At 42.8% G+C, this 13,790-nt stretch overlaps 1 protein-coding gene across 4 annotated transcripts in view; it reads right to left on the reverse strand.

The window, feature by feature from the left end:
* The window catches only part of Pank2 (pantothenate kinase 2), a 35,574-nt gene extending 22,136 nt beyond the window's left edge, over nt 1-13,438 (reverse strand). Inside the window, exons 1-2 of one of the 4 annotated variants that reach the window (XM_041670465.1) lie at nt 13,111-13,223; nt 2,231-2,286 (exon numbers count right to left, since the gene is read on the reverse strand). Coding sequence is in view for 1 of the 4 variants with exons in the window: in XM_041670464.1 (XP_041526398.1) it covers nt 13,111-13,363 (253 nt within the window). In the remaining 3 variants the exon portion in view is untranslated. Of the gene's footprint in view, nt 1-2,230; nt 2,291-12,889; nt 13,055-13,110 lie in introns of those variants that run through there. The other 3 variants (XM_041670466.1, XM_041670464.1, XM_041670467.1) reach the window with 3 other exon arrangements.
* Nucleotides 13,439-13,790: the final 352 nt, after the last annotated feature.

The raw sequence follows: 13,790 nt of genomic DNA on the forward strand, positions 1-13,790 counted from the left end.
AAGCAGCAGACGGAGTGGCTGCCAAGGATGGCACAGGGACAAGTTTCAGCAGTCATGCTGATATGGGATATGGTCAGGAAACAGACTTGGAGCAACTCGACCAAGACTACTTCTCACCCTCACAAAGGTAAACAATCTTTTCCCTGAATACATGGATCAGAGACACAGAGTCAGGATGGCATCCACTTGGCTGGTGCCACACCAAGGAAGGACAGCTTCCACCCATCTCTCCACAATACCCCATCCTAGGAGGCAATAAACAGAATCTACAGCCATTTACAGATCAACAGCAATTCTCACCTAAGGATGAATCACCAAAAGGAAACAAGTGCCACAAAAATGAGAAAGTATCTGAAGAAAGAGTTGCAGGAATAATGAATAGTAAACGTCTTCAGACATATAATGTGATCTCATCTGTGAAAAAATTAGAAACTAAAAACTGCCAAAACTACAAGAATTAATGCATGATTTTCAAAAGTAAACAGAATCAGATACTTATAAGTTTGTGTAAAAGTGATGAATAGGAGCTGGAAAGATGGCTCAAGAGGAAAAGAACGTATACGGCTCTTGCAAAGGACCAGAGTTCCGTTCCCAGCACTCCCATCAGGTGGCTCATCACTGCATATAACTCAGCTCCAGGAGATCCAGCACTCTTCTGGCCTCTGGCATCTATACTCACATGCACATATTGACACACAAACACACATATACACAATTTTAAAATAAATCTTTTTTTAAAAAAAGAGATGAAGCCGGGCGGTGGTGGCGCACGCCTTTAATCCCAGCACTTGGGAGGCAGAGGCAGGTGGATCTCTGTGAGTTCGAGACCAGCTTGGTCACAAGAGCTAGTTCCAGGACAGGTTCCAAAACCACAGAGAAACCCTGTCTCGAAAAACCAAAAAAAAAAAAAAAAAAAAGATGAATAGAGTTTGTTCCTAATCAGGGGGGAGTGCTTTCAACACTTGCCCTTGCAAAAAGAAAACATAAATTTACCTATGAAACTCAAAAACAAGCCGAGTGAAAAAAGTCTTCCAGAAAATGCTACAGTCTCTAGGAAATACAAACTGATCACTTCCACAGCGAGGAGAGAAAGCCAACTGTATGATCACACTGCTAAAGAGAGGAAGAACTTTAGAGGTACAGGTCAGCGGTGTGAGAATCACAGAGCTATATACTCTAAACCATACAAATACACTTAGCAGTAAAATGGGAGTGCAGACACACTAAGTAGAAGACAAAACTAAGAAATCCTCTCAGCTTGTCTCTCAAGTACAAAAGTGTCAGAAATAGAGGTAGAATTCAAAGCCCAAAGCCTTGTCTTTTACAAGCTCTAGAAATTTCTCAGGACAGAGTGGAAACACTTAAAAAAAAATCCTACCAGAGTCAGATATGGTACTTAGTCCCAGCACAGGCAGATCTCTGTGAGTTCTAAGCCACCTAGTGCTCCACAGTGAGACCTTGTCTCAAAAAAATAAAGAAGTTGGGGGTTGGGGTGCACGCCTTTAATCTCAGCATTTGGGAGGCAGAGGTAAAAGTGTATTTCTCTGTGAGTTTGAGGTCAGTAGAGAGTCCCAGTAGAGTCAAGGCTAAGAGGTCTACAAGAGCTAGTTCCAGGAGAGGCTCCAAAACCACAGAGAAACCCTGTCTCGAAAAACCAAAAAAAAAAAAAAATAAAAATAAAAATAAAAATAAAATAAGTAAAGAAATATTTTTAAATATTTATTTAACTTTATTTTATGAGCATTTGGTATGAAGGTGTCAGATTCCCTGGAACTGGAGTTACAGACAGTTGTGAGCTACCATGTAGTTGCTGGGAACTGGATCTGGGTCCTCTGGGAAAGCAGCCAGTGCTCCTAAACACTGAGCCATCTCTCCAGTCCCAAGCAAAGAAATCTTACTGAAATTTCAGAAAACTGTAAGAACCAAAGTTCCTAGGAATAGGCATAAATTATACAAAGGTAAGCAGTGCTCTTCATCAGTAACATGAGTATTAGAAGACACAGGAACATAGGCTCCAAAAAAGAAAGGGAAAGATTTAAAAGTGTTAGCTAGTCAACCAGCTTTCAAGCAGGAATTCAAAACAAAATTCACACACTAGTCAAAGTCTCTGATTTATATTAATGCACAACAGCATAATTTTACATTTCCAAGAGCTGTAAGAAAGACTTTTACCCATTAGCTATAAGCAGAGGAACAAATGCATGCTAACTTTAAAATCTAAAATACTTACACAATTTCAACAAAGGACATCAAGGAGGAAAGGAGTAGAAAGTGAACGCAGCACGTCTGTCTTGTAGGGAAAGGAAAGAGAAAAAGACTAAACAACTGGAGACAAGAACAAAAAACGGACACTTTAAAACAAAAGTACTCGGGAGGCAAAGGCAGGGGGATCATTGCAAGTTCAAGACCACATGATTACATGTCGAGTTCCAGGCCAGCTAGGACTTCATGGGACCCCATGTCAAAAAATAAAATAAAAATAAAATAATAATAATAATAATAATAAAAGCAGCTCCAGAAGAGAGAAGGAACATAAGATTTTCAAATAACTAGATACAGGTAATAAATCTGTTTGGGGGTGGGGATAGCCAGGAGATCCAACCCAGGGTCTCACATACTGTAATGTGAACACCACACCACCTAGATGTATCCCCAGCCCTAAAAGATTTTGCAGGTTTTCACCAGAGAGAAATTAATTTAAGTAGACATGCTAACAAACATTAATGATTTAAACATACAATGGATACATGAGTCAAAACATCACACAGATCTCTGTAAACAGGAATATTTTTACACACAGCTAAAACAAATTTTAAGCTAGGTATGGTGGCACAAGCATGTAATTCTAGTGCTCAAGAGTTGAAGCTGGAACAGGATTACTGTAGGTGGACTTTTCTTTCCTCATCCCCAGTTCCCAAATAACCTACACAGGTACTTAGTATCAATTATAAATGCTCAGCTTAAACCAAAAAACAACTATTAATCTCAAAATATTTTACACTGGTATGGACTTTGGTTTATTGATACAAATTTAAAGTTATTTTTACTCTACTATATGTATGTTTCTACTCTTGTCTGGGGTATTATGCTTATGCAACTCATTTAAAAAGTAAAGTATAATTAAGAAATACAGATTAATAGTCATCTATTATTGTCAAACTTAGGTTAGGTATATTTTCAAGGTCATAAAGAGATATTTAGATAGACGATTTTCAAACACTTCAAAGACCTACAGAATATGGCATTTAATATGTTTAATAACCTAAGGCTTTTCTTTGCAGTGAGACATGTCTGCTCCTGAAAGCACCAATCTACTTCAGAGAAGATAATGGGCACTGAAGAAACTCTGAATAGAGTTTACTTTCTTTATAGCAAAAGCTAGCCATTGGGGGGCGGGGGGCGGGGACAAAGAAACAAACAAAAAACCATGTCCTTGTCTCAACTGCTGACAGTATACTGTCCTAACTGGACCAGAAGGACACAAAAAAGGCAACTGCCAAACTTTGCCAAGGCAAGGTAGGACAGTCCTTCAAAATTCCCTGCTTCTCAGAAATGTGTCAGATATACAAGACCTTTAGCTAAAGATAGATACCCCAACGTTACAGAAGAACCTAGGGTGACTGACTGTCCTGATAGTAAGCAAGATGTCCTTGTAGTTAGGTAACATTTCACCCTTCTGGGGTGTTTAATGAATCTGAAGACTAGATAGTCATAGCTGAAGTTTTCCTTAGTTATGATAAAAGGTTAATTAGGTATAAAACTTTAGAGTAATAAAAATAACAGTATTTTCTCTAAATTTGCCAAATACAAATGGGCTACATATTATAACTGTAATTCTTAGTTAATAACTGTTTTGTTACATATAATTTTACTATGTTAAGTTAAAACCTTCCTTTTTAACTAGATAAAAGGAGAATTGCTGTGGAATAACATCATTGGTTAATAAAGCACCTAATGGCCAGGAGCCAGGCAGGAAGTATAGGCAGTCAAACTGAGAGTGCTGGGAAGAAGGTGGAGTCAGTAGAGTCATGAGGAGACAAAGAGGGCAAGACATGCTGGCAAAGCAAGACAGGTAAAGCCACAAGTCACACGGCAACACACAGATTCCTAGACATGGGTAAGTTATAAGAGCTAGTTAATAATAAGCCTGAGTTACCAGCCGAGCATTTGTAATTAATATTGAGCCTCTGTGTTGGTTATCTGGGAACTGATGGGCAGGACAGAAAATTCCATCTACAGACTACAAGTCCAAGGACAGTCTGGGCTACATAGTGTAAGCCTATGTCATCAAAGAAAAATACACGTATATAATGACATGTACAACTTCAAGTGCTAGAAAAACAAAGCGGACCAGACCTAGAGTAGGCAGAAGCAAGCCAGATATGGAAATGCATGTCTGTAGTCTTAGCACTCTGGAGGCTGAACAGGAGGAGCATTACCACAATATCCAGGGTAGCGAGGGCTATAAAGCACAATAGTCAAGGGGGAAAAAACAAGAGCTGGAAAGCTGATTCAGTTGGAGCACCTGCTGTACAGGAGTAGAACCTAAGTTAGTAGCCCAGCACTCAGGTAAAAAGGTGATTGTTGCTGCACAGATGTCTATTCCCCCATCACTGTGGAGGGTAGAAACAGGAGGATGTTGAGGCTTGCTGGCCACCAGCCTAGGTCCAAGTTCAGTGAGAGACCCTGTTTCAAAAAAAGAAAAAAAAAGGCAGGTGGTACAGAACAAGACACCCAATGTCTTCTTCTGACCTCCACACCTGTAGGGGCATGCATACCTACACAATCGTGTGTACATGTACACACACCAAAAGGAAGATATAAATAAAAACAGGAAAAATATTGTGCATAGAGCTACAGTAATAAAGTCTTAGAAAAGTCATTAAAACAGAAAACAAGTAGCTTTTGAGTACATACATTTTGCAAGCCTACTAGTACGCTCCCATTCTTGAAACTGTCTTCTTTTTCTTAAACTGTCTCTATTTCTTTTTCTTTTTTTTGGTTTTTCGAGACAGGGTTTCTCTGTGGCTTTGGAGCCTGTCCTGGAACTAGCTCTTGTAGACCAGGCTGGTCTCGAACTCACGGAGATCCGCCTGCCTCTGCCTCCCGAGTGCTGGGATTAAAGGCGTGTGCCACCATCGCCCGGCAAACTGTCTCTATTTCTATTAAAATTTTCTACTAAAATAATAGTAATAATAATAGTAATAATGATAACAATAATAATACTCAAGAGTCAGAGGAAGGTAGATCTCTGAGTTCAAGGCCAGTCTGGTCTACAGAGCAAGTTCCAAGACAACCAGAGTGCGGAGCTATACATAGAAACCCTGTTGTAAAAATGAAATAAATAGGGCTGGAGAGATGGCTCAGTGGTTAAGAGCATTGCCTGCTCTTCCAAAGGTCCTGAGTTCAATTCCCAGCAACCACATGGTGGCTCACAACCATCTGTAATGAGGTCTGGCGCCCTCTTCTGGCCTGCAGACATACACGCAGAAAGAATATTGTATACATAATAAATAAATAAATATTTTAAAAAAAATGAAATAAATAGATGGATGCATACACACATACATACATAGATAAGCAGTGACAGGGCTAGTAACATAAAAGCTCAGTGGTAGAGTGCTTGCCTAGAATGTATGAGGTGAGGTGGGGGTGAGATATTCTAGTAACTAGTAGCTTCATGTGTTTGACTGGGTGTGCACATGGGAGCCAGGAGTCAACACTGAGTATCTTCCTCAGTCATTTGTCCACCTTATTGTATGAGTCTCTCACTAAACCCAGAACTTAAGCTTTTGTGTATACTGGCAAGCCCCAATCTTAGACCTGCATCATGCTTTTAAAAGTGGGTGCTAGGATACAAATCAGGTCTCCATTTCTGCACAAGCACCTTACAACTGAGCTATTTCTAGTCCCTAACTTTTCTCTACAAATTAATTAATTTACAAAGTCAAAGATGAAAAAGTTCATATGGAGAGACTTTAAAATTAAGTATCTTTGGGGCTGGAGAGATGGCTCAGCGGTTAAGAGTACTGCCTGCTCTTCCAGAGGTCCTGAGTTCAATTCCCAGCACCCACATGGTGGCTCACAACCATCTACAATGGGATCTGATGACCTCTTCCGGCACACAGGCGTACACGCAGAGAGCACTCATACATAAAATTAAATAAAGTTAAAAAAATAAAAATAAATAAAATTAAGTGTCTTTGTAACCAAAGTTTAAAAGAGACCCTAAGATTAGTTGGGGGGGACAACTCATAAAAATCTCAAGGGACAGAAGCTAACTCCATGGGTAAAGTGCTTACTGTAAAATCTGGAAGCTATAGGCCTTAGTCCCCAGCACATATGAAAGGAGTTGAGCACCTCAGCTCCCATCTGCAGTCCCAGCATTCCTAAAGGTAGGTGGGAGGTGGAGACAAAAATTCATGGGCCAGCTAGCAAACAAAGGGAACCTGTCTCAAGCAAAATGGAAGACAAGGACTCAACCTCAAGATTGTCCTTTGACCTCCACCCCATGCCATGGCCCACACACGCCTGCACACGTGCACATGCACACACACAAATCATACACCCACAACAAAAGGGTTTAAGTGCTTCACAATGAAGAAGGGAAAAAACATGAAAATCAAAAGCACTAAAAAAATCTTTATCACGTGAATGGGGGGGGGCAGAGTAGACCTTTTGGTTTCCAAACAAACCTAGGAACACTTAAAACACAACCAGCTCCACTCAACCAACACCAATATTCCCCAAAAGTCAAGGAACCTCTTTTCTAAATTAGTATTGACAAGCTACAAAAGCTTTGTTTTCTAGACTAATAAAATTTAAGGATATCCCATGATTGGCAATGAGTCCAAAACTCACCAAGTTCCAAAGAGCTCCCTCGTGAGCTATATCATATAAGGAGTCACCTTCAAAGAGCTTTTCCTCCACAAAACCAAGTAGGACTCTGACCCATACTTCCTAAAAACCTGTACACTTTACTGTGTGTGTGTGTGTGTGTGTGTGTGTGTGTATGTGTGTGTGTGTGTATCTCCAAAATGTTTTACTGTATGTTATTATATCTCAAACAAACTTTTAAAGTTTCACTAAGCCTACTTTTCCACTTGGAAATTGAAAGAGGGGAAGGTGGCTCAGTGAATAAAGACTTATGTTCTGCAAGCACAAATCCCTAGATTGCACATAAAGAGACCTCAGCATAGCCATGCATGCATGTAACCTCAACATGAGGGGATGGAGACCAGCGGGTCCCAAGAATTCACTGGTTAGCCATCCTTACTGGTAGGGTCAGCATCCTGTTAGTAAGAGACCCTGACTCAAACAATCACACAGCAATAGAAAACACCTTAAGTTCTGCTCAAGACCATGTGTACATTTGAATTCTCACTTGCACATACCATACACACATTCTCTCTCACACAAAAACTGCTACCTCAATGGATAATGAGGCCTAAATAAAATACCTGGGACACAGTGTCTAACGAACACCTAAAAATTGGTAGCGGTAGCTATTATTAGTGTCTTGCTGTCATCATTTTTACCTATTTAAAGTAATGCTAAAATTGCCAAATATTTGCCAGGCAAGAACTCTGAGTTACATCTTTACCACATATTTTTTTAGGTTTTTTGTTTTTGTTTTTCAAGACAGGGTTTCTCAGTGTAGCTTTGGGGCCTGTTCTAGAACTCACTCTCTAGACCAGGCTGGCCTCAAACTCACAGAAATCTGCCTGCATCTGCCTCCTGAGTGCTGAGATTAAAGGCATGTGCCACCACCGTCCAGTTTTTTTTTTTTTGAGATAGAATCTTACATATATCCCAGATGAGTCTTGAATTCACTTTATAGCCAAAAATGACTTCAACTTCTTACTTCTTATCCTCCTTTGTTGTCCTCCTTAGTGTTGGGATTATATACAGGTGCTACCACACCTGGTTTATACAATCCTGGAGATCAACCAAGGATTTCTGCATGATAGGCAAGTAGTGAACCAAATAGCTATGGTCCCAGACTTCATAATTTATTTTCTTTATTCTCTTGTGCCAACAGCATGTGTGTGAGGCTATAGGACAACTTTTCAGGAGTCAGTTCTCTTGTACTTTACTGAGACAGGGACTCTGTTTTTGCTCCTAGCCAATTCTACTGTCTCTGCCTCCCATCTCGCTGTAGAAAGGCTGGGATTACAGAGGGTTCTGGGTTCATGAATTCAACTATAACACTTCCAAAGAGTATCAAAACTGGGCTTGCTGACTGCTAAGCTAATGTTCTTTCACAGAAGGAAGGGGTAGGAAGGGTCACTGGATCCTCACCTGAGAATCCAAACACTAATCCCAGTCATCTGTGTATGCAATGCTGTGCTAAGTACACATGGCTCCTTGGGGAGGGGCTAGTCTTAGGGAAGCCATCATCCATGCTAAATCCACACCTTGCAATGTGGCTTTTAGGCTGTAGACAACCCTAGTTAGCTCACTGATTCCTTAGTGTGAACTTTGGTTTGTCATTAGAACCTTAGGACAAGATGGGGAGAGTCTGCCTTCTCCATCCAGGGCAAAATTTCTCACAACACATGACAAGTGTTTTTACCACTAAACCATCTCCCTGGCAATTCCTGAAATTTTAAAATATCTTTATTGAGTATTTTCTCATCCTGTGAGAGAACACCCACCTAATCTAAAATCTTTAAAGAACTTCTTGGTCAGTAAGATGGCAGTAATTAGTGGCACTTACCACTAAGCCCGAGTTCAATCCCTGGAATCCACAAAGTGGAGGGAGAGAACCAACTCCTGTAACTTTTCCTCTGACTTCCACACATGCACCACAGCACGTACCCATACACTTACAACATTAATACTATTTTTCCAGGTTTATTTTATTATTTTATGTTTATGAGTGCTTTGCTTGACCATATGTGTGTGCACTTCATGTGTGTCTGGTGCCCTGAGAAGTCCAAAGAAGGCAAATCCTCTGGGATTGGACTTACAGACAGTTGTGAGCCACAAACCAGACCCTCTGCAAAAGAAACAAATGCTCTGGATTGCTGAGCCAACGTTCTGACCCAAATTTACGTAATAATACTTTACATTTCTCACACATGCCCCTCATCTCCTTTCTCATTCATAAGCCTAGGATGAAACCAGTCTGGAAACCACACTGTTCAAGCAACATGTGAAGTAGAACAGTATTATAAATCATGACCACAGATTACAAAACAATTAGCTCCTACTAGTTCCAGCTGCCTTAGAAAAGTAGTATAAGCTCAACATAGTGGTTCACGCCTTTGGTCCCAGCACGCAGGAGGCAGAGGTAGGCAGGTATCTATGATTTCAAAGCCTGATCTACAAAGTGAGATCCAGGACAGCCAGGGCTGTGTAGAGAGAACCTGCAGTAATTACTTCATTTGTATTTTAATGAAGTTTGCCTGAAGATCAGAGAGTAATACAGCCACCCTAGTCAGTCTTACAGATCAGGCAGTGGTGACACACACCTTTAATCCCAGTAGTTACACTAGTTGCCATGGAAACTGGGCAGTAATGGTGTAAACCTTTAATCCCAGCCCTAAAGACAATAAAGTGGGAGGAGACAGCTCTCAGACACAGTTTCATTGAGGTAGGGTTAAAAGCCAGTGGTTCGCTGTTTTGATTTTCTGACCTTCAGGTTGAATCCTAATATGTCTCTGGGTTTTTATTAATTGTGCTATAAGAAGCTGTCTTTAAAGAGAAAAAAAGAAAAAAAAACAGGAAAGGAGAGAGGGAGGGAAGGAGGGGAAGGAAGAAAGAAAGTATTAGAGACTAAGTAAGGGTTTCTAACCTCAGATGGCTTCTCTCAATAAAGAGTTGTCAGAGGGCTCTCTCAGAGCTACGGCTAAAGTACACTCTTGGAAGGTTCAGCAGCCAACAAGCTGTGCTCTCCATGCAGCAAGGTATCCCTGGGTAGTACAGAAGATCAAATGGATATAAGAACAGTCAATACCTTGTTTGAATCCTAGAGTGGTGGACTTGCTTGTAATCTTAGCATTGAGGAAGCTGAGGTGGATAAATCATAAGTTCAAGACCAGCCTGAGCTACCTTCGACCCTATCTCCAACAATTAAAAAAATTGTTTCTTCAGCAGGTTCATCATCTGAAATAGTTTTTCATAATTTATCAGACAATCAGATAAATCAAAGAAAAGGAATATGGCCAATATCAAACACCATATTAAAAAAATAAATCAGAGGCTGGCAGGATATCCCAGTGGGTACAGACACCTGCTTCCAAACCTGACCACCTGAGTTCAATCCCCAGGATTCACCAAGTAGGAGAAAACCAATTTCCACAGCTTGTCCTGTGAACTCCCCATATATGCCCTTCACTCGCACACAAATACATACACACCAAAATAAATATGTAAATAAATATAAAAATAAGTAAATAAATGCCCGTGGTTTGTTTAAACTTGAAAAAAAAAATAAGGGATGTAGCTCAGTGTGCAAAGTTCTTGCCTACCATGCAGAAAGCTCTGGGTTCAAACCCCAGCACCAGATAAAGCAGACCTGGAGAGAGAAAAAAACTGTGATCCCAGCCTCCAACACAGGGATCCACCTGCCTCTACCTCCAAACTACTCAATCAAATGAAAGGCATGGGCCACCTACACCTGGCGAAGGCAACTTCTTCAACACCTCTTCATATCTGTTTTGTTTTGAGACAGGGTTTCTGTGTGTAGCTGTCCTGGAACTGATCTGCAGACCAGACTAGCCTTAAAGTCACAGATCCGCCTGCCTCTGCCTCCCAAGGGCTAGAATTAAAGGTGTGAACCACCACCTCTCCACTTCTTATTCCAACCACTAAATTGGGCCCTGAATCTGTTCTAACTCTACATCATTCATATATGAGAAAGCACAAATGCAAACTAAAGTTCATGTGTGTAGCTCCTCAGGTGCCTTCTACTTTTTGAGACAGTGACTCTCATTGGCCCGAAACTCTGCCAAATAAGTTAGGCTTAACTAGCCAGTGAACTTCTAGGAATCTGCCTACATGGATGGCTATCACTGTATTACAGGCACATGCCAGTGTGCCCAGCTTTTGACCTGGGTTATGGTGATTTGAACTTGGGTCCTCATACTACTGAAGCAAGCATTTTACTGTAGGTCATTTTTTTATGTTCAGTACTCAGCAGTCACAATTTTTCCCCTCAAGACAGCCTTGAACACAAAAGATCATGTTTGCATTTGGCCTAAAGCAATGAAAAACAAAAAACAAAAAACAAAAAAAACCTAGTAAGGCAATTCAGTAAAAGAGAAGAGCAGAAGCACAAAGGCTAAAATTCCTAAATTCCATTTCTATTCCACCAGAGTAGCCACCTGTCACTGGGCACATTCCAGTGAAACAGACTGCCACCACATACACACCTCATGGGTGCTCTGAAGGCTGAACTGATCCTAAGTAATACCCCACAACCAACCATCTGCATATGGCTAATCGTCACATTAAACCTCTAGAATTGACACTCATGTCAAATCCCGCAATACAAGACCACAAAGAAACTGTTTTTGTGTTGCTTAAAAATCAGGAGCTTGGTGCATAGCCTGTAATCTCAGTACTTGGGAGGTGGACAAGAGGATCAGGAGTTCAAGGCAATCCCAGACTACGTGAGACTGTCTCAAAACAACAAAACTTGGGTGCTCGGACTAGGAATATTATAATATACCCAGTGACAGAACACGTACCAGCATGTACCTGTGCTCAAACCCACTACTGGAAGAAGATGAAGGCCTAAGAGGAGCATGGTAGTGGCACATCTGTAATCCCAGCAGTAAGGTGGCTGCAGCAGGAGGACTGTCCTGGGTCCATCCTGGCTATACAGCAATTCTCCATCTTAAATCAAAAACAAACAGGGGCTGCAGAAATGGCTCAGCAGATAAGAGGAATGGCTGCTCTTCCAGAGGACCGGAGTTCATTTTCCAGCACCCATATGGCAGCTCACAACTGTCTGCAACCCAGCTCCAAGTGATCTGAGACCCTCACACAGATATGCAAGCAAAACACCAATGCACATAAAAGAAAAATAAATAAAATAAAAACAAAAAACCAGGTACAGCAGGGTCAGTGAGATGGTTCATTGAGTGACTCCCCCTGCCAACCCCAGAACTAGGGGAAGTTGTCCTCTGACACACACACACACACACACACACACACACACGCTCACCCATGCACTCACCCACACACATTCACACAAGTAAATAAATGTAATTTAAAAATTTAAATCAAGTAAACGTCTTGTTTTTTATTTTTATTTTTATTTTTTTAGGACAGGGTCTTAAAACTTCAGATCCCTCTGCCTTCACCTCCCAAGCGGCTGGTATTTTCAAATCTCTTGCAAAATGAAAATGACTATATTTACATATATATCAACTCTCCAAACTTTCCACGACAAAACAGCTACATCCAATCACTCAACTCATCGATTAAAAAAAGCTGGGAAACTGGGCTGGGCACAAACTATCCAACACAGTCCTGAATATCAGGCCACTTTCCCTAACTCTGACAGCCTGCATTAATCATTTACCTTCCTCGTGGTAATCTGACAACCAAGTCTTCACCACATGTAAAACACAGCTATGCTGTACGGTTCCTATTACAGTATCAGGGCAACTGACACTTTAAACAATAGTAAATACACAAGGCAACACACACACACACAAATTGATAGTGAGAAACCGAATTCTCTGGAAAGCGTTAACTCTCTAGGCAAAACTGAGGAGCAAGTCGACACCCATCCAAAGAAAAGGCCTTAGTGTACAGAACGCTATAGCTGAAACCGGAATTCCCGCGAACTGGAGGAAGGAAAATGGGGGAAACCTCTGGGTGCGAGATGACCTGAATTCTCTCGGGAAGAAAAGCAAGAAAGAGGCGTACTGACCCAGAGTCGAATTTTAGGCCCGTGGCGCTTCAGGGAGGGGCGGAAACAGTTAACCATTTTCTAGTGGGCTCGAAATCGCCAAATAAAAGGCTCGATTTGTGAACGCGATCGGGGATTCAAAGGGTCTGGGAGAGGAAGCGCCTTCTCAAGACGAAAGCCGAGGCATTCTCCGGAGAAGAACGGTCCAGGAGGCGGGAAAGGGGGAAGTGGCGGGGACTTACGCGGCCGCCTCTTCCGGAGGCCCTCGCCGCGCGGGCGGACGACCGAGGCGGTGCCGCTGAGGGAGCCAGGCCGTTCCCGTCTCACGCCCTCCGCCGCCCCGGACCCCGGCGGCGCCGCGCTACTCGCCCGGCGCCTGAGCGGCTCCCGCCTCCGCGCTTCGGCATCAGCGGACGCCGACTCGCCGGCTGCGGATGAGGTGGCGGCAGCCCTGCCCTGGCGCTCCATAGGCGCGCCGAGCCGGCCCGCTCCCATCCGCAGCTGCCGACGCTGCCGCCCGAGCCAGCCCCCCAGCGCCGCCTCGCCGTCTTCGCGCAGCCCGCTGAGCGCAGGCGCACGCGGGCTGCCGCCGCTTCCGTTGCGCCAACGTGGAGCGAGCCAATCCGAGCTGACTTAAGGCGAGTGGCAGGGCTGTCGTCCAATCGGCTCCCAGACTCGAGCCGCTGGGTACCGCGCTGCCACCCAATGACAGGCATTCAGGGCAACTGAGCGGAGCAGGCGGGGAGCGATGGCGGCGGCCCACGAAGGACTCGAAAGAGGGGCGCCCCCTTTTGCGCAAACACGGGAGGGGTGGGCCGGTCGGCTCGCCTTCTTCTGTAGAACTCTCCCCGGACGTCGCCTAGTCTCTCCTCGCTGCCGGGAGCCGGCGCTCGTGGATCGCGCCCTCTTTGGGCCCGATAAA

This window comes from Microtus oregoni, unplaced genomic scaffold (assembly GCF_018167655.1).
Source record: "Microtus oregoni isolate MIOR12 unplaced genomic scaffold, Mior012 000020F_ref0000438, whole genome shotgun sequence".
Classification (NCBI taxonomy): Eukaryota; Metazoa; Chordata; class Mammalia; order Rodentia; family Cricetidae; genus Microtus; species Microtus oregoni.